Source organism: Ixodes scapularis, unplaced genomic scaffold (genome assembly GCF_016920785.2).
Source record: "Ixodes scapularis isolate PalLabHiFi unplaced genomic scaffold, ASM1692078v2 PGA_scaffold7__128_contigs__length_106722199, whole genome shotgun sequence".
NCBI classification, from domain to species: domain Eukaryota; kingdom Metazoa; phylum Arthropoda; class Arachnida; order Ixodida; family Ixodidae; genus Ixodes; species Ixodes scapularis.
The window spans coordinates 55227683-55251736 of NW_024609882.1; the positions used below are offsets into that span (position 1 = coordinate 55227683).

The 24054-nt window shown below is 47.2% G+C and overlaps 2 protein-coding genes across 2 annotated transcripts; one reads left to right on the forward strand and one right to left on the reverse strand.

The window, feature by feature from the left end:
- Positions 1 to 228: 228 nt before the first annotated feature.
- Positions 229 to 1016, forward strand: LOC115315160 (the record flags this gene model as incomplete). The annotated part of the gene is made up of 1 exon (XM_040221058.1): positions 229 to 1016. A coding segment is annotated over exon 1 (732 nt), but the record flags the coding sequence as incomplete, so codon positions are not given.
- Positions 1017 to 4760: 3744 nt separating this feature from the next.
- On the reverse strand, positions 4761 to 17375 carry LOC120848990 (high-affinity choline transporter 1-like). Its single transcript, XM_040221065.1, has 2 exons — positions 17249 to 17375; positions 4761 to 5376 (listed from the first exon to the last, which is right to left on the reverse strand). The coding sequence occupies exon 2, from the start codon at positions 5317 to 5319 to the stop codon at positions 4822 to 4824; it is 498 nt and encodes a 165-aa protein (XP_040076999.1). The 5' UTR covers positions 5320 to 5376; positions 17249 to 17375; the 3' UTR covers positions 4761 to 4821.
- Between the last annotated feature and the right edge of the window lie 6679 nt (positions 17376 to 24054).

A 24054-nucleotide genomic window follows, 5' to 3' on the forward strand; every position in this document is an offset into this window, starting at 1 on the left:
GACTCCCTTGATGCGCTCCTCAGGAAGACATATAGACATGCTCTCCTACTCCCCCCTCACCCCGCAACGCACCGCTCGCTCGACCTCGGCATACACAACACAGTACGCGAACACCTAGACGCCCACCACATGTCCCAACTCACCCGCCTCGCAACCTTACCCACAGGGCACTACATTCTTAACACTATAAACATACTCCCCCCCCCCCCCCCCATCCCAATCCCCCACTCCCCATTCCACCGCACATACGTAACCGCATTCGAGTCCACCCAATCCCTCGCCACATGCACCCAACTTTCCATAAAGCCCGGCGACTAGCACGAGCCAACATCCACGCCAAACTATACCCACCATCACCATGCACACTATACACTGATGCCACACCCTACCCTCACAAACCCGCACGCTGTGTAACTGTTCTCGGCCAACATCCACCACCAAACGTCACGGCGGCCACCATCCTCACTACAAACACAACGGCGGCGGAGGAAGCGCCCATTGCCCTTGCGCTCGCCCAGAGCCCCACCCCCCAATTCGTCCTATCTAATTCTCAGCAGTCCATCCGCAATTTTATTCGCGGCAATACCTCCCCCATGGCCTTCCAAATTCTCACCAACAACCCCCCATCCGACACCGTGACCCTGCTGTGCACACCAGCCCACACAGGCGTAGGCGCTAATGAGATGGTGCACGATCGTGCTCGCGAACTTATCGACCGAGCCGCCGTTTCAACTGCGCCTACACGCGACACCCCTGCAGGCAAGCCTACCTTCCTCCTGCAATACAGGGATATTACCCTACACTACCGCCTCCTCCGCCGCCAATACCCACCTCCGCACCCCCACCTCTCCCAAGAGGCAGCACACATGCTGCGCCTCTTACAAACACACACTTTCCCACACCGAACACAACTAATACACACTCACCCACACCTCTTTACCACCCCCGCCTGTCCTGCCTGCGGGGCATTCGACACTCGTTACCATTCCCTTTGCGAATGCCCCGCAGACCCATACCCCCCTCTTCCCTCCCCTCACCTCTGGGAGCAGATGTTGCGTGACCCGGAGGAGTCAGCCCAAGTCCTAACCACCTCCCGGGCCCTGGCGATCGCGGCGGCCCTCTGGGCCTCCACCACCCCCAATACCTGATCCCGGAAAAATAATAAAGTTTCCGCCTCCTCCTCCTCTTGGATCACTGAAGCTTGCTGACGTTCCTGTCCCCTTTTCTACAACACCAGTTACCTGCGAGACGACAACTGGTGTGTCCCGACCATTCGTACCACCAGCATTTCGTCGCGCTCTTTTCAACAACCTGCACAACAAGAGCCACCCAGGAATCCGTGCTTCACAGAAATTAATAACTGCTAGTTTTTTCTGGTCCAGCATGAACGCGGATGTCCGTTGCTGGGCACGAACGTGCGTGCCAACGCGTCAAGATCACGTGACACACAATCACCCCCATCTCACCCTTCCGACCACCGGACTCCAGGTTTGCACACGTCCACATAGACTTATTGGGAACCCCTCCATCATCACGGGGAGCCCGCTATTTGCTGACGTGTGTAGATATTCACCAGATGGCCCGAGGCATTCCCCGTCCCTGACATGACAGCAAAGACAGTCGTTACAGCCTTCATGGACGGCTGGGTGTCCCGTTTCGGCTGCCCTGCTGTAGTCACCACCGACAGGAAACGACAATTTCAATCCTCCCTTTTTGCCGTATTCGTCACCGTCCTGGGCGTCGGACACATTCACACCGCCTCCTATCATCCCTCGGCCAACGGCATAGGTGGCGAGAGCTGCCTTCAACTGACGGCTGCACCGCCAGTTGAAGGCAGCTCTCGCCACCTACGAGCCGCGGGAACGTTGGGCAGACCATCTTCCCCTCGTACTCCTAGGCCTTCGCTCAGCGCTCAAGGCAGATCTTAGCTGTTCTACAGCCGAGTTAGTCTACGGCACACCACTGCGCCTACCTGGCGAATTCTTCTCTTCGTTTCCCTCCGAGTCAAGTGAAGACCCCACCGGCTACGTCGACGACTTACGAAAAACCTTTCGTCTCCTCAGGCCTGTGCTTCCAGCTCAACGGGGCCATCGAGACGTATTCGTGAGCCAAGTCCTTGAGACATGCTTGCGTGTTTTCTTACTTCGCGACCAGGTTCGTCGACCATTGTAACCGGCCTACGACGGCCCGTTCAGAGTGCTGGATCGGCAAGCCAAGACCTTTACACTAGACATAAACGGGCGTCGTGACGTAGTCACGACCGACCGTGTCAAGCCGGCCTACCTAGAAGCCATACCTCCTGCATCCCCTGCAACCGCTCCTGCCCCGTCACCATCTTCGGCGCTTGCAACAAGAACCAAACACATCACATGGACCCTTCCAGGACCCACGGCTCCACAGAGGGGAGCCTTGTAGTGACACTCAAAGCCAGCCTACGCCATGAACGACGACGACGACGTTCAGCTGCCTCTGAAGCGCCAGCAATAAGAACAGTTTGAATTCAAACGCTGTCCTAGCTGGTTCGTTTCGTCCCAGCTCCCAACAAATGATATGGTTCGTACACGTATGAATGCATGTTTTATTTTTTATACGATGCACAATTACTAGAAATTAGTTCTTATGGTAGCAGGAAGAACGGCAGAAATGCCCCAGTTGCTTGTATGAGATGTATTGAACTAACAAAATATGTACCGTAATTTGGAATATTTATGCTTTTTCTTTACATTATTTTCTTATTCCTGCTTTGCGTATTCGGAAATGCACCGCTTAGTTTGAATTATCATTTCCAATTATAAGGGACACTGCTGCAGGTCCCCAAAAGGTTCCTCGGACTCCAAACTGTCTACAACTGGACTCTTTGACAGCAGAAAAGAACAGGAGGAAGAGCAAGCATTCGAGGGGCTTTCCAGTGGTAGATGCTACACTAGTAGCAGAACACGTGGAACCTGTGAAGGGTGACAGTTTACGTGAGAAAAGTTTCTGGTAGTTCAGCGTCAGGACAATTCGATTAAGCTAACATCAAAATTTTAGAGCCTAAGGGACTAATAACGGGCTAGGCGCTTTCGCTTGCGTTTGTTATACATTACTTGAGAGATGATATAAGCAAGTCCACAGATACCACCAGTGGAGTCCATCGAAATTGTGTCCGAATCCAGCAAAGGTCAAACGCGAGCCATGTACATGAATAAATGTTCCTTGTTTTCTTTTACTTTGCCCCTGTACTTACGCACAAAAACAAAACAAACGATATAGTATACATAACCTGCCGATTCATTCAGACCATCACAAGCATTGATTGTGTAAGATGAAAATCTATAGTGATACTCCTGCAATTGTGGTGATATTTCTCCATTTTCATATACCAGATGCGATTCATGTGTTGCCTGCTCCGTCAACCTTGCCTGAAATGTTAGTTGAAGTTTCAGCCGTAGATATAGGCCATACCTCAATAAAGCCACATGTGAAAATTAGCACTTCCGAAGAAAAACGCGAACAAAAATATTTGAATAGAAACAAGCGCGCCGACAGCTGACGCCGTCACAGCCATCATCGGTCGAATGGGGCGAGTTGGGAAAAAATTCTGTCCTCGGCCGTGACGACACCCCGGTTCGCCGTAAGGGGACGCCACGCAAATGTATGGGACCTTTCACTCTATATTATTGTATTAACTCTATGTATTAAGCAATCTTCGTGGGGCTAATAGTTGGTGACAGATTAAGAGTTCAAAGGAAACTCCTCACTTCTTTTCCCTCCAGTGACCGCTCTGCACAAAGGAGAAGGTTTGGAGGAGCTCCGACTGAACTCTTAGCCTTAGCCTTTCCACAAAGGCGCAACCATCTTGAACGTCGTCACTTCTTGCATGCGCTCAAGCATTGCTTTAATCTCTCCACGCCTCTGGAAGGGGTTTAGGAAAAATGTGTGATTGTCACAAATTTTTGTTTTGCCTTACCTATATTTTCTCGGTTATTCCAGGATGAAATGTTTTTTTTTGTTTTTTTTTTTTGGTTTTTTGCCGCGCATACCAGATGCGGTAACTACTTGAGTGATAACGACAGAAAACAGAAAACTATTATAGATGCAAAGCCGCAGTGCTGAAGTTTCTGCGTTCCCTATTGAGGGCCAGCGCAGGCCATATATTGGACAAGATAGCTGTGTCAGTGTTCAGCTGGGAGCCGTGGTTTCTCTCAGTGAGCGCGTGTTCCAGCTGCACACTAACGTAGCACTCGCACAACATATGTGCTCCGCAGTGGCCTTGAAGGGGAGGTGGACTAGATTCAGCCACCACGCATTTATTTCTTTACTCCGTTCACCCTTAAGCTGAGACCAGAATCTCCGCCTTCAGCGCGAGCTCGCAGGCTATCGCAGTGCTTTCGTTGCGCGTGCCTGCGCGTTCATTCTTGCTTTAGCGAGGGGAGAAAGCTCGCGCTGAAGGCGGAGCATCTGGTGTCAATTTAAGGGTGAACGAAGTATAGGGAACATTCACTGGCGGCCATAGATGTGTGCGCTACAGCTGAGCGCGTGCTGACAGCGAGCTTCCACAGTTCTTTCGCAACGTGCATTCCGCACCATCAAGATTGCCGGTCTTAGCAATCAACTAATGTGAGCTCGTTCTGAGCATGCGCTCTAAACTGCACCCACAAATATGGCGTCCAGTGAATACTGCCTATAGGTGGTATTGGGCTGCGTCGTTCAGAAAAGTAAGGAGACCGCCGTGTTTCGTCGATGAAGCTCGAAACTGTGACGTAGAAGAAAGAGGCCAATTGGTGACATGGAATATTTTCATGGACTTCACGTTGCTTTCCCAATACGCGAATGGGTCCCCTACACACTACTGTAGGCTTCCGTTGGGGAGTTTAGTGTACGGCTCGTGCAATTAGCGGGACGTTCTTGGTCATCCCCCTCAGTGTCCACAGTCTCTTCCACGGGTACCGCCTTGACCTGGGCTTCTCCGGTGAACTGGCGGCGCAACAGGTCGTAACTTGGCGACAAGAGCGCCACCCTGGAGACAGCGGACACGATGACCAGTGTGGCCAGACTGGCAAGCATGGCCACCGTCTTGATCGGGAAAAGCTGGAGCTGGGTCTCTTCGTCGAAGAGCGGGTAGCGGAACAGTGCCGGAATCCCCAGTATGGGCTCGCCCCCGATGGACCTGAGGGTGAGCCCGACCACGAAGGCTGCGAGGGACCCGTAAGCATTGCAGAGAGAAGGAAAGTACACAGCCGCCAGCAATTGCGGGAACAGCATCACGTACACCATGTCTCCCACAAGGAGGCATAGACCGTACGCCGAGTCCACAGTGATGGCCACGACGGACGACATGGCGGCCGTCAATGCTATGGAGGAACGCAGCACCCACACCTTTTCTCTTTCTGACGCCTGCGTGAATGGAATACAATATGGTTACTGCTCTATAGCCAGGTTGCGGTCTCGATGATTGGCATGCTGGCTACTGTCTTGTGAATAGCAAAACGACAATGCGACTGGTTAATTGCAATGCACAAAAAAGGCAGAAGGACAAACAGTATAAACTTTATATAGATCTCAAAACTTTGTCTGAACGTCCTTGCGTGCGTTTCCCGTAAAATTGAGCGGAAACATTGACATCACGATACACGGGAGAACCCGAATTGAACTCATGATCTAAAGTTTGCTGGAAAATGGATGTCACGTGACTTGTCGTCACGGGTCATACAGACCGACTCAGCTCCCCCGCTAAATATAGCGGCAACATTGACGTCACGTGACCTCTACACCAATGCATTTTCCTCGCTAAAGTTTGCGATCAAGTGGCGTCACGTGACGTAACGTCACCTAGACAGCTACGGGAAATCGACGGCACGTGACCTACACGTCCCCACGTCAGTTTACCCGCTAAACCTAGCGGAAAAATTAACATCATGTGGCTGGCAAAAACATTAATTCAAATTCCCCGCTAAATTTAGTGCGAAATTGACGTCACGTGACCAATACATTATATAAGTTACTCTCTAAATTTTGCGGGAAACTTCGAGTCTCGTGACCTAAACACAAATCCAGTTTCCCCGCTAAATTTAGCGGGGGAAATCGACATCACGTGACCTGAGGTCACATGACCTATTCAAGGATTCAGTTTCCCCGCTAAATTTGCAATAAAAATTACACCACTTGACACATCAATTCCCTATAGTGCATTTTATGAATTAAAAGACCTTGAAGGATAAAGACTTGATGTTTTTTTTTACTATTTGAAATTACTATCAATAATTTTATCTTCAGCATAGCGGTGTGCCCGTTACCGAAAATATGATATGAAATAGCGTTAGTCGTTAACTTGGAAGAAGGCTGACGCGTTACAGAGCTGCCTTACTATTTTACAAATGTAGCGTAATACCGGTGAGGTTACTTGGCACGACTAAGAGGCGTTACATTTACGTTAGTTTGTCGTTACTTTGTGTTTCACAGTCAGTATACGACAGCTGTCTATAATAAACCACCTCCATGAAGTTCGCCATTAATACACTTTTTCAGGGTGATTCTTAACTCAGCAGTGCCAGGGCATTACAGAAGAGGAGTTGGGTACAGATCACATTTATACAGGGTGTCACAGAACAAAATTTACAGTTTTTTTTTACCACATAAATAAACTAAGCATCGCCGAACGCTCATTCTCTGCCGAAAGGTAGACCTAGAGGTACCAACCAGATTCCTAAGTTTCAGCCTGAATGGACACCTTATTCAGAAGTTATCAGAGAGTTTCTGAAAATTTCAATGGGAAAAAGGAGCTCATTTTCGCCCGGTTTTGGTTTCTGGCGCCATAGAGCCCCGAGTATTCGAAAACTCAGTCGGCCGCCATTTTCCCAATGAACTTTTCAGAAAATCACTTATAACTTTTGAATAAGATATCGGATCGGGCTGAAACTTTGGAATCTGGTTGTGACCTCTAGCGCTACCTTTGGGTGGAAAATGAGCGTTCGGCAATGCCTAGTTTATTTTTGCGGTGAAAAAAAAAATCCTGTATTTTTTTTTTTTTTGCGACACCCTATACATTGAAATTTCACAGAAGCAGCAGAAGCAAGCGACCAAGACTATAAATAAACGATTCGAAACAACACACAATTATAAAAGCTAAAATTTAAATAAACGCCAGAAATACATACACAGACACTCAGATTGAATTGATCAGGCTAATAAAAGATGCACTGTCGGCAGGATGTGTAATGTATGCGGAGCGCAAATTCGTCTGATTCATGCACAGGTGTTGCGATGATGTCGGCATGCCGAGCTCTTATTGGCTGATTAAAGAACAAGAGTGGGTCAACCTCGAACCATCTAGCATTGAGGTCTACAAACTATCCTTTCGATCAAAGCCAATCAGAGCACTGCGTCGTTCTGACGTCACCACAACTCTTGCGCAAATAGCAGACCACTTTCTCTTTGCATACGGTAAAACCCTTAATGCTCGGGAGCCCTTAATTTTTTGGAATTTCACGAATTGAAAAATTCGCAAAATTTAACGGCACTCGAAAATTTCTATCTTTACGAGTTTCAATGCAGGCGTTTGGAATTCGCGAAACTTAGTGACCGCGATCACGTCCTCTGTGACTGATTCGCGAAAAATAGGGGACGAGAAAATAGAGGATTTTACGGTATCCTCGAACACGCGACGCTTTGCGACCGCGTTTCGGAAAACTGAACTTTGCTTCTAGCACTTGCCTGGGAAGAAGAAACCCCTTTGAAAAGAACGACCGCATGCACGCCCCGTATCGGACGCGAAGTATACCTCTTTATGCATTTAAAGCTAATCCGGCAAAATAAATGTTATTTTATTCCTTCACAATCCAACATAGCTTTCCAATTAACGACACGTCAGCACCGGGCCACCGCTAACACACTTATTTTGGTTCAAAGCGTAGGAACGTCCACACTTCCAAACTGAGAGATTATTATTTTTGTTGTTGACAGAACAAAATTTTTTTTTAATTTTTTTTTTTTAGGGGAAGGATAGTATTAGTTGGAGTATATAGGAACGCTGAGAAACTATTCGGCGAGCGGCGGCAGACTGCTGCCTTCTGAACGGATGCCTCTTTCCAGCGCGATGGCTTCTCAGAGTACGGCAACGGTGATCTTAGCAGCTAATACACAAAGACTGGACCAAGGACGCTTATAGGGTTCCGCGCGGCAATAATCTCGCTCCTTTTGGGCCAGGTCGTGGGAGCGTTAAAAGAGTCTTCCGAAGGAGTTTGTAATGACGCCACACATTTGCAAAGCTTTGTTTGTGTTTTTGCCACTTTTTCATAATGTACAAAAAAAGATACTTTGTTTTCAATCATGCGGCTATTTTAATTCAAAACTAACGAGTAACAAATAACGCAATTTGACGGGGGATACTGTAAAATAATAACGAGCTTACTTTACTCGTTTGTCGTTTGGCATTCTAAAGAGAACGTTAGTACGTTATTAAAAAATAACGCGTTGGTTCGAACACTGTAGCGGGTCGATTAGTGTGCAAAGCTTGGCAAATTCTTCGCCTTGGGAGACATGTATGAAGATTTTAATGCGGCTTGTTATTAAAGCTGCCCCGATCAGCGGGAGACGATTAGCTGAGCCAGACAGCTTTCTCCGTATTTTTGCTTTATACCGGTAACATTTCTTTAGCCTTTCTATTGAAAGAAACGTTCTTAATTCACACTATTTTGTCGTTCCGTCCTCTCTTTTTTCGCAGAGTTTAGCGAATCTGCGTTAGCGAATCTGCGTCATCACAGAAAAATGTTACTTCTTGAGACACAGATTGCATACCTTTGAGTAGCACGACGTCACATTTGCTGTCCACTTTTTTCGTCAGGTAACAAGAATTCACCCTTTTTTTAGGTCAGTGTCAGCAGGGGCTTTGTTAAGGTAGTACAGTTTTTCGCGTCGCCGAGGCGGCGTTTCAAAGTGAAACGTCTATAGGCTTGGTTTTCTGGTCAAGTAAAGCCTCAAAAAGAGTAACCCTGAATTTCTCCGTTAAATTAGCGAAAAAACTGACGTCACGTGGCTTCATGTCATGTAATCCCATACATCAAATCAGTTTCCGCGCTAAATTAAGCGGAAAACGTGATGTCGCATGACATCGTCACTTGACCTTTACGCAAAGTTTGTTTCCCCACTAGATGTATCGGAAAATTGACCTCACGTGATCTCATCATCAATTCCGCTTCCACAAAAACTTTTGCGGGGAAAATGACGTCGCATCACTACGTGCCACTTGATCAACGCACAAATTCAGTTTCCCCGCTAAATTTAGCGGAAATTTTGACATGACGTGACATGACGTGACCTATACGCCCATTCAGTTTTCCCGCTACCAGTCATTCCCCATACTCTGCGAACCCAGGCCTACCCGACGGGGAAAGTCAGGGGTTCAGTGAGTCAGTGAGCTGGAGAGCAGGCAAAGGGGTGGAGAGGAATAGGTGGAGGCAATGGGGTAAGACCATTTATAGTGGATGAGAGTGGTGAAGAAACCCAGAGTCCGAGCTTGAGAACGTTACGCCTGGAAATTACAAGTGCTAAACCAAGAACGTGACACGTTGCAACACAATTGAAAAGCATTTTCCGATATGTTTTTTTTTCTGAATGCTTTTATATGTTGCGGTATGTGCCAAACTTTGTTTTTCCAACACAAATGAAAAGTATATTTTCTACGGACGTTTGGTGTCCAGAGATCATCTCATAACCCGAGGGCGAGAAGTTCATGACACGACATTTCACGCGGCCAGCAGAGTCTCCAAGTGCTCCTGCTAACAACAGCAGGCCGTTCACATAAGCTGTACAGAACATACCCTGTTGGAGGTTAAGATGCCGGACAAGCTTCACCCGCCAAACCCAGCAGCCTTTTCGCTTCGCAGCGCAGACACCGCAAGGGAGGTGAGGCCCGAAGAGAAACGGGTGGTGGGCTTCGCGATAAAAGCTTGCCCTGCGTTTCTTCACCTGCAACAAAGCATTCGTGACTCCAGCGACCTCAAAAAGATGATGAACCGAAGTGTAGAGCTCACAAAAAAAGGTTGGAGGGGGGAAGGGGGGGGGGGGGGGGTGTTGCGAAATGAAAAAAAATAAAACATTACTCATACCCCAATATCTCTACCGGGTGGCTGCATTTTTATAAAGGAGTTGCGCGATTGAACACGGCCGACGGCACAGACGAGATATGTGACGTTGCGATTCACATTCCTTCTTTTCTTCGCTTGGCCCCCTGGAGAGGACTAACCGAAGCGAGGAGGACAGAAGCGAGGCCTCTTCCCCTTCATCTTAACTGTTCTAAGAGAATCTGGACGTCACATTCCTCGCTTGATCGCGCCGTTTTTTAAATGAAATACGGCCTTCCGTTTAAGATATGGATGTGTGACTGATCTTTTGTGGTTATTATCGTCCCGTTCAACCCTTCTGCTGCCTTATTTTTGAAAATCCATCAGTTCCGCATCTCTTTAAGGGGTCGCCACTATCGGGCAGATATGGTGGTCTTAAACAGGTCGTGCCTTACCCACTGATCTTTATCGGCCCGATGCTCTCGGCAAGGGCGCGTTATAGCGTACACAAGACGCGACCATAAAAGAGGCTCCTCCGCTAGAATACGCGAAACGCGACCACTTAATGCTGACGTGAAGTGGCATCCCAGCATCTTAACACGCACCTTTTACAGGCGTAAACTAGCGTCTGGGAGCACCGTTCCTCAGCGCCTGCTCATGGTTCATGCACACTTGCATAGCGTTTGAAAGGATGGAACGCTAAGCACAGCGGAAACGCGACCTAGAAATATCTGATGTTGCTCGCCAGGGACGCTGTTCAAAACTTGAGAGCTTCGTGTCTATTGTAGTAGGCTGGATTGTAGATCGATGATTGTCTTGCTGTGGTCATGCGGCACCAACGGCAGCCACCACTTGACACCTGCTAATGCATGCGACTCTTTGGGGAAACGCGAAAACTGCAATTTCATGCCTTAGTAGGTTGTTCTCGACGATGAAACTTTTATCCCCTTTTCCGGTAATGACAGTGCATAATCTGGGCGAAAATATTAAAAGCGCTGGAATAGCGATTTTTTCAAGAATGTTTTTGGGTTGAGGGTTGCGACTTCGTAGTGCGTAAACTGTAACGCAGTTCATAAGACAAAGGTTGCCAAGAGTCAATATGGAGTTGCTCATGATCTCAAAGTCATCATAGTTTGGCAGGCGATAAGTTCGAAGTCTTTTACTGTGGACATTGACATCGTTTCCAGCGCTTGTAAATAGTAGTTCCTGTACAAGTTTTTGCTTTGAACTGCAGTGAGGGATTCTGTGACGAACTAAAACTCGGAAAGTGTAGTTAATTTGTTGAACGTGTAATGTATTTAGCAACTGAAGCAAGTGACGCCGGCAAAGTTCATATTGTTCTTTATCAGTGTTCGAAAGTTTAATGAATGTGGATTCGGTCTCCAAGCACCCGATATAAGGATCGCAGAAATTCACAAAGTACTTGCCTTCAAGCACCGCCTAGAAGCTTCAATATTCCTAATTCTGTGTGTTTCTACCATTGACTTGCGTGTATTGCCTGGTGTCAAGCAAAGGCCGCCGGTGGTGCCATGGAGGGGCTCCCTATTCGTGATCCAGCCTACTATAATACAGATCAGTAGTCGTGCCATGCGCCACCTCAACGCACAACGTTCGTGTTCCAGCAGGAAAGCAGTGTACTCAAATGGTTTGCCTCTATTTGTATTCACAACGCTTCAAAACTACAGCGATATGCTGGCGTAAGCAAGCTTCCAGAGTCTTGTTTCTCTTGTCATAGAAAGACTGCGGTGCTGATGAAGGTTGATAAACATAAAATGTTTATTTCACGCTGCTGCTTGGGTTGCGTTCAGAGCGACCTGATTAGCACGCTGACACGACAGTACCGACAGAGTCACCGGGACTAGTGTTCGGTCGCGCCAGCAGTCGACGACATGTAATCACGGAAGCCACAAGGAACGAGCGGAAATAGCGAAAGGACCTGTTTCGTTCAGTTCAGTGTTTCCGCGTTAGGAGCTGTCCGTTTTGCTGGAGTCGCAAATAGGTACCGTTACCGTGTCTCCAGCTTTGGCGGCGTATTCGGAAACCCCGGATCATCTTTCCGAGGTTCGAGACGCTAGATGAAGTAGCTCTGAGCGCGAGTGATGTTTGTCCGCTAGCATGCACACGGCAGCATCGTGAGAATCTCCGCGAAGTAGCCAATCGGCTCCCGGAACGCCAAATGTATGTAGCACCATAGCCTCCTCTATACTCAGACAGCCTGGCACTTCAACGACGGAGCCATAGAGTTCCCGGTCGCAGATTTATGCGCCATGATCAGGTAGCACAGAGCCTCAAGGAGCCATTTTTTGGGGAACCTGTACATTACACTCTAAAAGAAAAAGGGAGTAGTACTTCCTCCCTTAAAGGAGGAACTCGCGTGTATCATATATTGCTCTACAAAGGGAGGAAATTTCCTCCTACAAAACGGGAGGAAATTTCCTCCCTTAGGAAGGTAGGAAAGTTGCCACCTATTTTTGCTCGTGGAGAAAACGTTCCTCCCCTAAGAAGGGAGGAAAATCGCCACCTTTTTTCGCCCAATGGAGGAAACGTTCTCCCCTCGTGTAATTCATATAACTTCCACCAGATGGCGCTCAAAACAGAAAAAAAAGGTGAAGTGCCAATTTGTTTTCCACGCAGTTCTCGTTCCTATCGACTGGATATGCCCTGTTCTGTGTTACACAGGACTAAAATAAGCGCCGCACGGATTACCTTTCGCTGTATGTTACGTACGCTTTATTTCAAGAGTATATGTTTCTCGCGGAGGTGACGGGGCTAGGAACGTATAGACGTGTCGACTCGAATAGAGCAGTGATCTTAGCAACTACGTGATTAAGGAAAAAAATGTTCCACGCTTATGACGATTATTTCTTGTGCGCCCTACTTGTTACTAAAGTTAAAGCAAATAGGCAGGCGAGCTGGTTAAGAATAGATAGTTTCGTGTCTGTCCGTCCTTTTTTTGTTCCCTCGCTCCAGGGTCACTATGTCTACTTGTCATGCAGCAAGTAACGTGACGAAAGCGGTCGTACTTGCCATGCCAGTGATAAGTCGCCACCTGTACTTATCGCAGCTGCAAGGTTTCATCCACAATGAATAAGCGCGATCTCGAAGCAGGCACATACGGCGTGATTCTTGCGAGGCGCACGCCGTGCTACGCGCCTCGCTTTTTGTTTTGTTAAACTAGTGTACCTCCGCTAGCCCCCGCAGCTCCGCTTTTTCCCTCCTAGCACCGCGCATGGGCAGTAGTGGGATTGCTCTAGGTGACGGTATACAATCCCTCAAGTTGCCGTCACCGCCATTGAACATCTTCGCGGCGGCAGCGGCGGCTAACCGCCACTGCCGCCGCGAGCATGGGGGAGGAATTTTCGTCCCTTTTTTAAGCGCCACCAGGTTGCGCTGCATCTAAATCGGCGAAAAGGAGGAACGGGTGCGATTTCCTCCCTTCCGTAGGCGACAGGGAGGAAAATCACTTTTTCCTCCATTTCTCCTCCCTTTTTTTTAGAGTGTAGTGCACAGCTTTTGCAGCGGCGAGGACCTGAACCACACCTGTTCGCTCGAGAGAAGTGTGTTTCGGCGCCTCGCCGCAGCGGGGCGCCGGTCACATGGCTCTCCTTTCACCTGTTGTCTGCCGCTCCTCCTTTTCCATTTCGGCGGCCGCTTCTCGTTGCGATCTGCGTCGCTTTGTCAGTATATAGGAGGCTATGGTACCACACATCCTCCGCGTGATGCTTGTGGTGTTCCCAAGGCGTCTACATGTGTCAGATTGTTTCATCTAATCTCTGGCACTAGAGAAAGTGTCTTGGCCAAGCACGTTTTGGCGATTCCCGAGATTGTTGAAATTCGTGTATTTTTTCCGGCTCTTCAACAAACCACAACTTCTTTCTTATTGTTAAGGATCTGAGCCGTGGGCCCTGGCCTTATGGCGGCGAGGGTAGTATAGGACGTCTGATTGGTGGAGAGCGCATTTGTTGAAATTGTATGAACACAGCAAGCCTAAGATGCGCCGTTCACATCACTTAAATAAATTGTGCAGCGGTTAGAAAAAGATGTCATTTTCCCTAAATTATTGAATGATGCCTACTTGTATGCCAATTTTAAACGTTCAAAAAACACTCACGTCATAAAAAGAAAATCGGTTTTGGGCGAAAAGTTTTAAAAATAAATTCAAAACGTAAAAAAATAAAAAAAAACACATTTTTTTTTTTTTATTGCGGGCGTGGTAGACCGCTATATTTGGGACCTTTTGTCTGGCTGCGAGGAGATCGACGAAAGCGTCTAGCGCTTGCAAGCGTTTCCGCATTTGCGCCCGCCTTCCTTCCTGACACGTAACAACAGAACGCATGCTCACTTACCAGAAGTCTTTTCAGGACGCGTCCGCCATTCGATCATTAAACTTCTCCACGGTTTGAGTTGCTCCCTCTCTAAACTCTGGACTTTTTAGGCGGACCATGTTAACACGGCGCCCTCACGCGCTCGCCATGTGCGGACGCACGACGGCCTCGAGAGGCCGTTTTGCCAGGCACTGAAACTAAGCAGGAGGCACTGCCCGTGTTAAATGAGCGAGTACACGAGTCGCAGTTGAACTCAGATGCAACACTCAAATCCAATGTGTGTCCGTTCCGATCTCCAGTAGTTGAGAATTAGGTAATAGACAGGAGCGATTTGGGGAAAACTGTGAGCTCTGGTGTCAGTGGCTCCAAGAGAAAGAACAAGAAAAAAGTGACGCGGATAACGAAAAAAAGTGGAAGATGCGTTAGGCGTGTTGGTATACCCACGAAGCGCTGAATATTGCCAATTCTTCATTATTCGGGACTACGATTCACTATAGGTGGCGCCACTCGTTTTCCAAAAAGGCGGTTATAGTGCTGGTTGGGGGTGTGTGCCGGGTATACCAGTTGCTGAGCCTGTCTCGTGCGCTGGCTTCACTGAGCGACACAACTTATTCCCGCTTCTACACGGAAGCTAGAGTGCTATGAGCGCAGGTCATCTCTTTATCCTGAGAACAAAAACGGTTCTTAGCGTAATATTGACTCCGGGAGGCCGTTTTGATTTTGGAACGAAACCGAAACTAACGTCTATTTTGGATTTAATTTATTACTATAGGGGATAATTTCTGGTTCTTTCATAATTTATTAAGTGTCTCACAGCGCATTTATTGAGTTAAAGAAGTTCTCGGAAAGTTTATTTCGTGGCATACGTGTCCGATCGAGGTATATAAAATATTTTGAAGAGTCCAGTCACCCTTTAAATACAGCGTCTTTCATACACCTTCGATTAACATAAGGTATTGTAGTTGTTAATAATAGCAGTGCTCTTATTTGTGCGTTCCTGCTGCCTTTTCTTGCTCAGATATTTTTAATGTAAAATATGTAACCGTGGGTCTTTTAACTGGCTATTGGGTTTTAACACGATTAATTGCTTTAACACTACTCACACACAAAAATAACAGAATCAATCCAAAATTTACAAAATATCCCCACGGGTAATGCCTTTATGATATGCTCAGAGAACTTATAAATTAAGAAAAGCAGTTCTCAATACAAAAACCCAAAGACGGAATGCAAATCAAACAACATAAATGTAATTTTTCTTAGGAAAAACGAGGCGCATATTACTTTATATAACATCAAGTGTTTGACTGTTTTTCGACCCCGATAACGATGTCAGTTTTTCTAATGGCAAAAAAAAACAAAAACAGAAGCATTATGGTTAAATTGCATATTTTTTGTGATCGTGGCGTTTATTGGGAGCCTACATTGCCTCAGTTTGTATTGATAATAATAATAATACAAATAAGATATTTTAATACGCAGTTTGAAACTGTAATATAATTTGTTGCTTCTGACCTTATTTCAAACGCGCGAACAAGTATGGCAATCAAAAGTGTGCCAATTATCATCACTATTGCCAATTGCAGCATTATTAACTGACAAGCTATAATATAAGATAATAAAAAAATGAAAACGTTCTAGCTAATCTGAAAAATCCACTTAAAACATCATTAACTGTGGTTAAAGCATCTGGTACTATCAGAGTCACGACTTTTTGGCAACCGGCAAAGCTTCCAAAGTAGGCGCCGATCCTTCCAGACCAAAAGCCCCAAAATAAAAAAAAAATAAAAAGCAAATTCTTTTGTATCGTTTTTTTTTTTTTTTAGTATCTATTTTTATGAACATTTAGTCTCTTTTATTTTTACGCGACGTCGGTTTGTAAATCTCAACCTTTCCAGTTGGAAGGAATGCGTTCCCGCTTGCACGTCTGCTCATTGCAGAACGTTTCGAAGGCGTTGGAAACTGATGAAACAAAAGCGAGATTTAGTATTGGGTATACGAGCGAAAGCAAGGATTGTTTGTTTGCGTTAACATTGCGTGTTCCACATTGCAAGTGCGCGAAGCCCAAAATTTCAGTCTTGGATTGGCGCATGGCGACGACGTGTATGCGCAGCGTGGAGCACGCAAATCTGACGCAAACGTACAATGCTTGCATTTATTTCTGTACGCAATACTAAAACTATTTAACAAGGTACAATTTTATACACGCTGCAGCACTACTTTGGATCACTGAAGAGTTGTTTGCATTTAGAAATGAGATTTCCCGAGCCAACGTCACGAACAGTTCAGCCGTTTCCGCTGAGGGGAAGATCGAGGAGACCCTCACTAGAGAGCTCCTCGTATCCGCCGCGGGAGGGCGAGCGACGAGCCGGAAACGCAAGTAACCCAGTCAAAGTTTGAGCGTTTTTTTTTTTTTTTTTTTTTTTACAGCGGGGTTGTTAAGGGCTAGGTTCCCCAGGATCGTGTCCATATATTTCGACACAAACCTACCTGGACAGCTACCGTCATCTATAAGCGACGGCGGAAAGCACACAACCAGTATGGTTTCCGCCGTCGCTCGTAGATGGCGCCAACCTTTTCAGCTATAATAGAAGAATGGATAGTTGGGCGCGTTGGTGGGAATTCATTGTAGGAAACAGCGCGAAAAACAGACGACGACGAAGAAGAAGCACACAGTCTATCGAGTACGGCTCCGCTGGTCTTCCTTCTTCACAAGAGTGGAAAGGCTGTTATGTTGTTGTTTTTTTTGTTAAATCTCGTAACATGAGCTTAGGTACTCACCTCGCAAGTCGTATATTGCGACTTCTTTTTGTTTCGCAATGCCTCACGAGCGCTGTGGGGATAGAAGTCGCCGCCAATTTTTGTCAGAACCAAGGAACTTACGGGCAGTCCTGGCGACGAGTCCCAGAAGCAGCACTGGCACGCACAGGATGAAGGAGCCCACGCCGCCGACGTAACAGATCGCTTTGGCCCGGAACTCGGTCTTCGCGGACAGCACCCTCTGCAACACGTTCTGGAATATTTGCCGACGCGCAAATGTGACAGGATTCCCGAAGGGTGGTTGTTTAGGCGAATTGGTTTGACATCTTATGCAATCTTTTGCGCAGCAAGGGCGAGGACAAAAGGAAGAACAGGGCGCAACAAGGAACAGGGTATTTGGGTTATCACCCTTCGTGATCATGGACGCGAGAAAAAACAATACATTCTAAAGACGACACTCATAATACATTATGCAAATGAACTGCGGACACTACCCTAGTTACACGAGCGATCTCAACTGATATTAAGCCAACGATCGTTGGCAGCTCCCAACTGTCTTTGAGTTCAACTAAGTTGTCCGGTGTACACAGTACATGGACCTAACAACTCCAGTTGAGATGCGCTTCATGGAGCACAGTTAAAACAGAAACCAAAATTGATGTCGCATTATCTTGTCTTAAAAAGTGATGCTAATAAGGTCGATGCACAGTTTTCATTTATAATGAACGTTTAAAACAGAATAAGACTGACTCATTTGTCTTTTTTAGAGTAAAGGAGCGATTATCACAACGTTTCACACGATTTGAAGCAAACTGAGGAAATGTTCCGAACACAAATGTATGAAGCCAACATGCCTGAGGCTGACGCGCACACATCGACATTGTGCGAGAAACCCCTTTGTTGCGGTGTAATTTGAAGAATAAAAGCGAGCATATTCTTTCAATGTCTCCTTCGCGAACTTGATGATGTAGTTTGGGGGACGCAGTGTTGGCATAGTCTACCAGTGACGATATTTGAACGCGGCTCATAGGTTTGACCCGAGTATTGCGTGAGCACTCTATTCGGGCTCGTGATAATCAATGGCTTGACACGCACTCAGGTAGTCGCTCGCGACCAATCGCTGCGATGACCCAATAGCCGAACCCTAACAATGTCTTGAACTCAGCGCGTACCCTGTGCTCTGCAGCCTCCAGCGGGCGGCTGATATAAACATCGACGACATAAAGACCTTTTCCACAAACGCGCCGCCGTCTTGAATTTCGTCACTTCCGGTATAAGCGAAAACGTCATTTTGCCGTCGGGACGCCAATAGAAGACATTCAGGGTATAAGCCTAGCAGTAACTCTGTCCCGTTTTGCCTCCCCTTTATTTTTTAACTATTTACAAATTGAATTTTAGAGCGCAGCTCTTAGGCGCCCGTTTCCGGCTTGAGCGGCGTTCGCGTCGCCGTCGCCGTAACCGCGCGGTGCATTACGGGACGCGTGACGTCACTGATGACGTAATCAGTGACGTCATCGGAATTGTCATCGTCGCTGTTGACGTCATTGTCATTGATGACGTCATCAGTGACATCATTGATGACGTCATCAGTGACATCACTGATGACGTCATTGGAATCCGGATCGTCATCGTCCCTGATGACGTGATCAGTGACGTGACTGATGGCGTCATCGGCATCTGCATCGTCCCTGATGACGCCATCAACGTCACTGATGACGTCGTCGGCATCCCCACCGTCATCCTCATTGTCACTAATTACATCATCGGCATCGGCATTGTCACGGATGACGTCACCAGTGACGTCACTGATAACGTCATCGTCGTCGTCACGTGACCTCATAGGCGTCGCCGTCGTCTCACGAGGGTCACGTGACCCCCGTGAGGTCACATGACCTTCGTGAGACGACCGCGACGCCGCTCGGAGGGAGGAGTAGCAGACAGGATGAGAAGGCGAGGAGGAGGGAGGAAGGATATACCTTCCCCTCAGCACCCTTCCCCTCCTCCTCCTCCTCAAAAGCTGCGCTCTAATCCGGCGTTACAGGGAGGAGGAGTTAGGAGTTAGGGCGCTAGAAACCTTCCAATTATGATTCTGTTATTCGCAAGTAGTCTAGACTAGCAGAGTTTTTTTTTTTTCTTCCGCTTATACCGGATACTTTTATTAGGTGGCGGCGGACGAGAGAAAGCTAAAAAAAGGTCCATAACCGGGTCCAGATCAATTGGCCGTTTGTTCTGGCTGCAAGTTAAGGCAAAAAACGTAGCTTGTTTTTCTTTAATTCTTTTTGCCTCCGCCATTAAACTAGGAAGAAGAAAAAAAACGAACGTGTGTTTCATGTGCTATAGACGCCAGAGAAGCATTGTAACTGGTATATAAGCAAGGTAATGAAATCATTGCACCTCCCTTCCAAATGGGCTGTGCGACGATATTCAGTGACAATGTTTTTTTTGTTTTTGTTTTTTCACTTTAGAAGAGCTGACAGGCACTAGTGGGACCCAAATATGCTCGCATGCAACGCCATTAACCATGAAGCCTCTTTGTTGAGGTGTAACGTCATGAATAAAGGCGAACGTTTGCTTTCAATCTGTCTTTCGTAAAACTTCATGACAAAGTTTGGAGGTCGTAGCGGCGTTGCTAGATTACTTCTGTTGTGAAACAACCGCGAAGGGGGGTATCCCCCCCCCCCCCTTATTCCCTTCAGTTTGTATCCCGTCATTTGAAGCGCCATTTCGATTTTCGTTGCAAACCTGTGTGTTCCAAAGCATAACCTCCGAGATTTGTCGCGCGCTGGCTGCGCTCCTCAGGCCATTGAATTCGCCGGTAGTGACTGCTACTGTGGGTCGCTTGGTGCCGCTTACAACCATACCAAACAATACAAAAAATAGCAGCGAATTATCATTACGCAGATTTAGCGTCGGTCAACGGAAATTAGGAGCAGCGCGAAATGTGCTCCCCGCATCTCGCCGCAACAAACAGACCTTTGGCAAGGAAGAGGTTCATCGAAATTTGAAGGTTTAACTTTTCAAAGCGCAAAGGGTGTATAACAAATGTCCGTGCACGCAAGTTAAGTTTAGACAACTGTTCTCATGGATGATGAGACTAATATTTCTCGGCCTGTCCTCGCCGATTCAGATAGTATCGGAAGAGGACAAATATAGAATCGTACTAAATCTTGCACTCTGAGGTATCATGCAGCGATAGAACGCAAAGACCGGAGCGGCTAATAAAAATTACGAATCAACAGGAATCGGCTTACGTGTATATGTTTTGATGATAACAATGAAACTGCAAGATTCATGCGTCGAGCTCACAGTTGACAACGTGCCAACGTTACTAAAACACTCAGTTGGGAAACTCGCCGTCGAAACCTGGGCCGCTGGCGTCCACCGAGACCGAGCTAAATGCGACAACAACGCTACTCTTTATCGTTTGTCTGTACTGTGGTCACCTTGAGCTTTTTGAAAGCCTGTTTTTGCGTAAAAACAAACGGAAAAGACACTTTTTGTAGGAAATTTATTGAAGTTTAGTACAAAAAGAGGGGCGCGTTATGTTTTTAAAATCTTTAGTTTGCAGGGTTTTGCGGCACAATTAATATTGTTTTTATACAACCATGCCTCAGCGGTCCTTTCAGGTAGCGCGTCCCGACCTAGGTGCATTTTAACTTCGATAGTTCGACGCGGCGCGTCTGCCGGGGAGACGGGGGTGGCACCCCTGTAACCTCTTCCGCTGTATCTGTTCTTAAAGCCAAAATAGAAGTCACCTGCAGTTCCTCGAGTGGCGCCGCTGGGGGAGAAATGGTGGCGTTGTGTTCGTCATTAGCTCGGTGCTCGGTGCTCGGAGACAGATTGGGGCCACTTTTTAAAGCTGTCTCTATGGGAGTTTCCCAACTGAGTGTTTTAGTAACGTTGCAACGTGCTTTCAAGCTAGTCTGTTTCCGTTTCCGGTTTGAATATAAGCGCCGCATACGGAGATGAAGAGAACTGTCTCTGCTCGCTTTTTCTGCGGGGAAGTCGAGAGTTTGGACAAAGCCGGAGCAGATAGCGCGGGAAAAATCTCGAAGGCTATGTCCATGTAGAGTACGGTAGGACGCCATCCAGACGCTGCGCTTGGAAACGTACGTATTCCACAGAATACACTGCAGTTACCATAGAAGCCGTCCGGCGCGTCGAACGACGCCAGGGGACTCGTGTGGGCAGAGGGGAGGGGGGCTACTGCTTGCGCAAGCAGCGTCTATGAGCAGGTCCTTAACTAGGCTAATCTAATAACGTTGGGTCGCTGGGTCCCCCAGTCAATATATCTAGTCAACCAGTGACGATATTGAAATTCGGCTTATTGATTGGAGCCGAGCATTGCCTGAGCACTCTATTCGGGCTCGCGACAATCAGTGGATAGCTCGACAAGCATTAGAGTAGGGGCTCGCGTCAAATCGCTTCAATGGCGACAGCAGCGGAACTATCACAACGTCTGGACCTCAACGGGTGCCCTGTACTTTGACAACCCCAGCGCGTGGCTACGATCAACATTAGCGGGAAAAAATCGACTACAAATCTTTCGGCCGTTTGTTGTGGCTCCGAGTTCAAAAGCTCTTAGTTTTTTTGTTTCTTTTTTCTTGATGACCATCGTACAAGGAGGACGACTACCGCGCTTTTTTATGGGTTATAGACAAGATCCTGCATTCTCAAAGCAAATGATTGAGGAAAATCGGCAGGCGTTTTTCGGACTTCATTTTTTTTCTCCGTAATTCTCATTTTTTCGGAACATTCACTTATAACACTCAAAATTCTGAGTTTTTATAGGTGTTTAGCATTTCAGGGGTGTTCAACTTCAAATAATTGTTTGAGAGGAGCAATAAAATATGGTGAAACTCCAAAGACAATTTTTTTTTAAATCAAAATTTAGATCATTAGTGGCAAAAACGAATGCTCGATAGTTTCCAGTGCTCCAGTGTTTACGTCAACTTCTTGTCCTAGTCTCTTTTTTTTCAGCGCTTGTCTACGACCATGAAGAAACTCACCCAAATTGCCACATTAGTGCAACTGACTGAATCTCGAATTTGTGTCGTCAACAAGGATGGAAGGGGAACGTGTGCAAAGGTTCAGTCTGCACCAAAGGGGGTCCCAGGAAGGTGACTGGAGGTCTTAGAAACATATCCGGGAGGAAAGAACCCCGCTTGAGCTGGCTATGTATTTGACCTTGGATCGGCCGTTGTCGTGAAAACGACTCCTGCCTTTTCTGAAAAGGGATCTGAGGACATGCATTTTTAGGCTTTCGATAGGGAAAAGTGGAACGTTAAACTTGGAAACAATAACAAGTGGACGAAGAAAGTGTCCTTTAATATTTTAAAGTTTTCCTTTTCTTTTCTTTTTTTTTCAACTGAGTTTTTGAGTTTGGAGTTTGTTGGATAGATACGAATTCAAAATATTTTTACCGACGGGTGGTTTCGGATATTATCGGATTTCTCGAAAACGGAGAGCCCTGGTTACAGATATCTGGTATTCATCCTAAGTAGCATATGCGCAAAGTAAAACATCGTTAAAGCGCCCCTTAAAGGCTGACTCACACATGTATGTTTCCGTATGATGCCCTGCCCTGCAATAGCTCTACAAAGAAGACAAAGCCTGCGCATGACGCGGTCATTATTGGACCCCCGACCCGCCCCAAGCTGCAAACACGTGGAAGCTTGGCCAGGGTCATAGCCTCCTATAAACGGCCTGATAGATCACGAGAACCGGCTGCTAAAATTGAAAAGGTGGAGCAGCAGACAACGGATGAGAAAAGAGCCACGTGACTGGCGCCCCGCTGTGGCGAGACACCGAAACACACTCCTCCAGAACGAACAAGTGTGTTTCGGGCCCTCGCCGCTGCAAAAGCTGTGCGCTGACGTCCAGGTTCCCCGAGGAATGACTCTTTGAGGCTCTGTGCTATCAGATCCTCGCGATCGAAATCTGCGACCGGATACTCCATGGCTTCGTCGCCGAACTTCCAGGCTGAGCACCTTCGTGGCGTTTTCATGTACCTCTACGTGTTTTATTATTGCTGAACCAATCGAAAACAGAAGAGACCAAGTCACTGCCGCTTTGGGCGCGGCTTGATCGGTAGCATTAGCTGGTAGCGTCGGCTGCGTCCTGACTAAAGCTGAAACGAAGTATATTGACATCATCCGGGGGGGTGGGCAGGCCTTGTCTTCGGGGTGGTTTCAGTTGCCACAGTTTGTGATTGCTTTGTGAAAACACTTCGGCGCTAGCTCTGTCTGGTTCCTCTGAAACACTTTCGATCTGGGTATGTATTCCGGATACCTCTTTCACCCTGTGCTCAATATTGGGAATATATGATTTCTAAAATAAAACCGTCAGTCAAGTTTTCCGCGTTTGAGGCGACCCGATAGATGACCCCGATTTTCCAAGTGCTTTTTCGAAGTATCGGCTCGTTCACACTTGCGGATTCGGACGCGAATCCGCGGGGAAGTTGACGCAAGGAGAATCAATCCCCTCGCCGGCGACATAATATTCGACCGCGGGGGCATTCGGTCCGGAACCGCTTGTTACAGCGCAGAAAAAGTTTCCGTGTCGCCGCCGGCAATCGAAACGCACAGAAGAAATGGCGTTTGCCGGCGTCACATCTTAGCCGAGTCGTCCGAGTTGTTGGGATGGCCGCCGGAGTTTTCGTTGTTCCCAAGTTGTCCAAATTGCGCCGTCTCGCTGGTATCGTTGTGTTGGTAGAAATGCCTAATTGAGACTAACTTATTCAACCCTGCTCGACAAGAGGCATCTGTGCAACAACCAAGACAGTGCCCACAAAAAAGACCCGTAGAATAAAACTGGCGTGAGTGGCCCCCGTACACACCTTGTCGCTGTTTGCTCGTTATTTTATGATTGCATTCTCGTTTCTCCAAGGGGGTGTTGGGCATTTTCTCGGCACTGCTTGTCACCGTTAA

Bases quoted from the DNA above. Each gene is read 5' to 3' on its own strand.
- LOC120848990 (XM_040221065.1), bottom strand. From the start codon at position 5,319: ATGTCGTCCGTCGTGGCCATCACTGTGGACTCGGCGTACGGTCTATGC.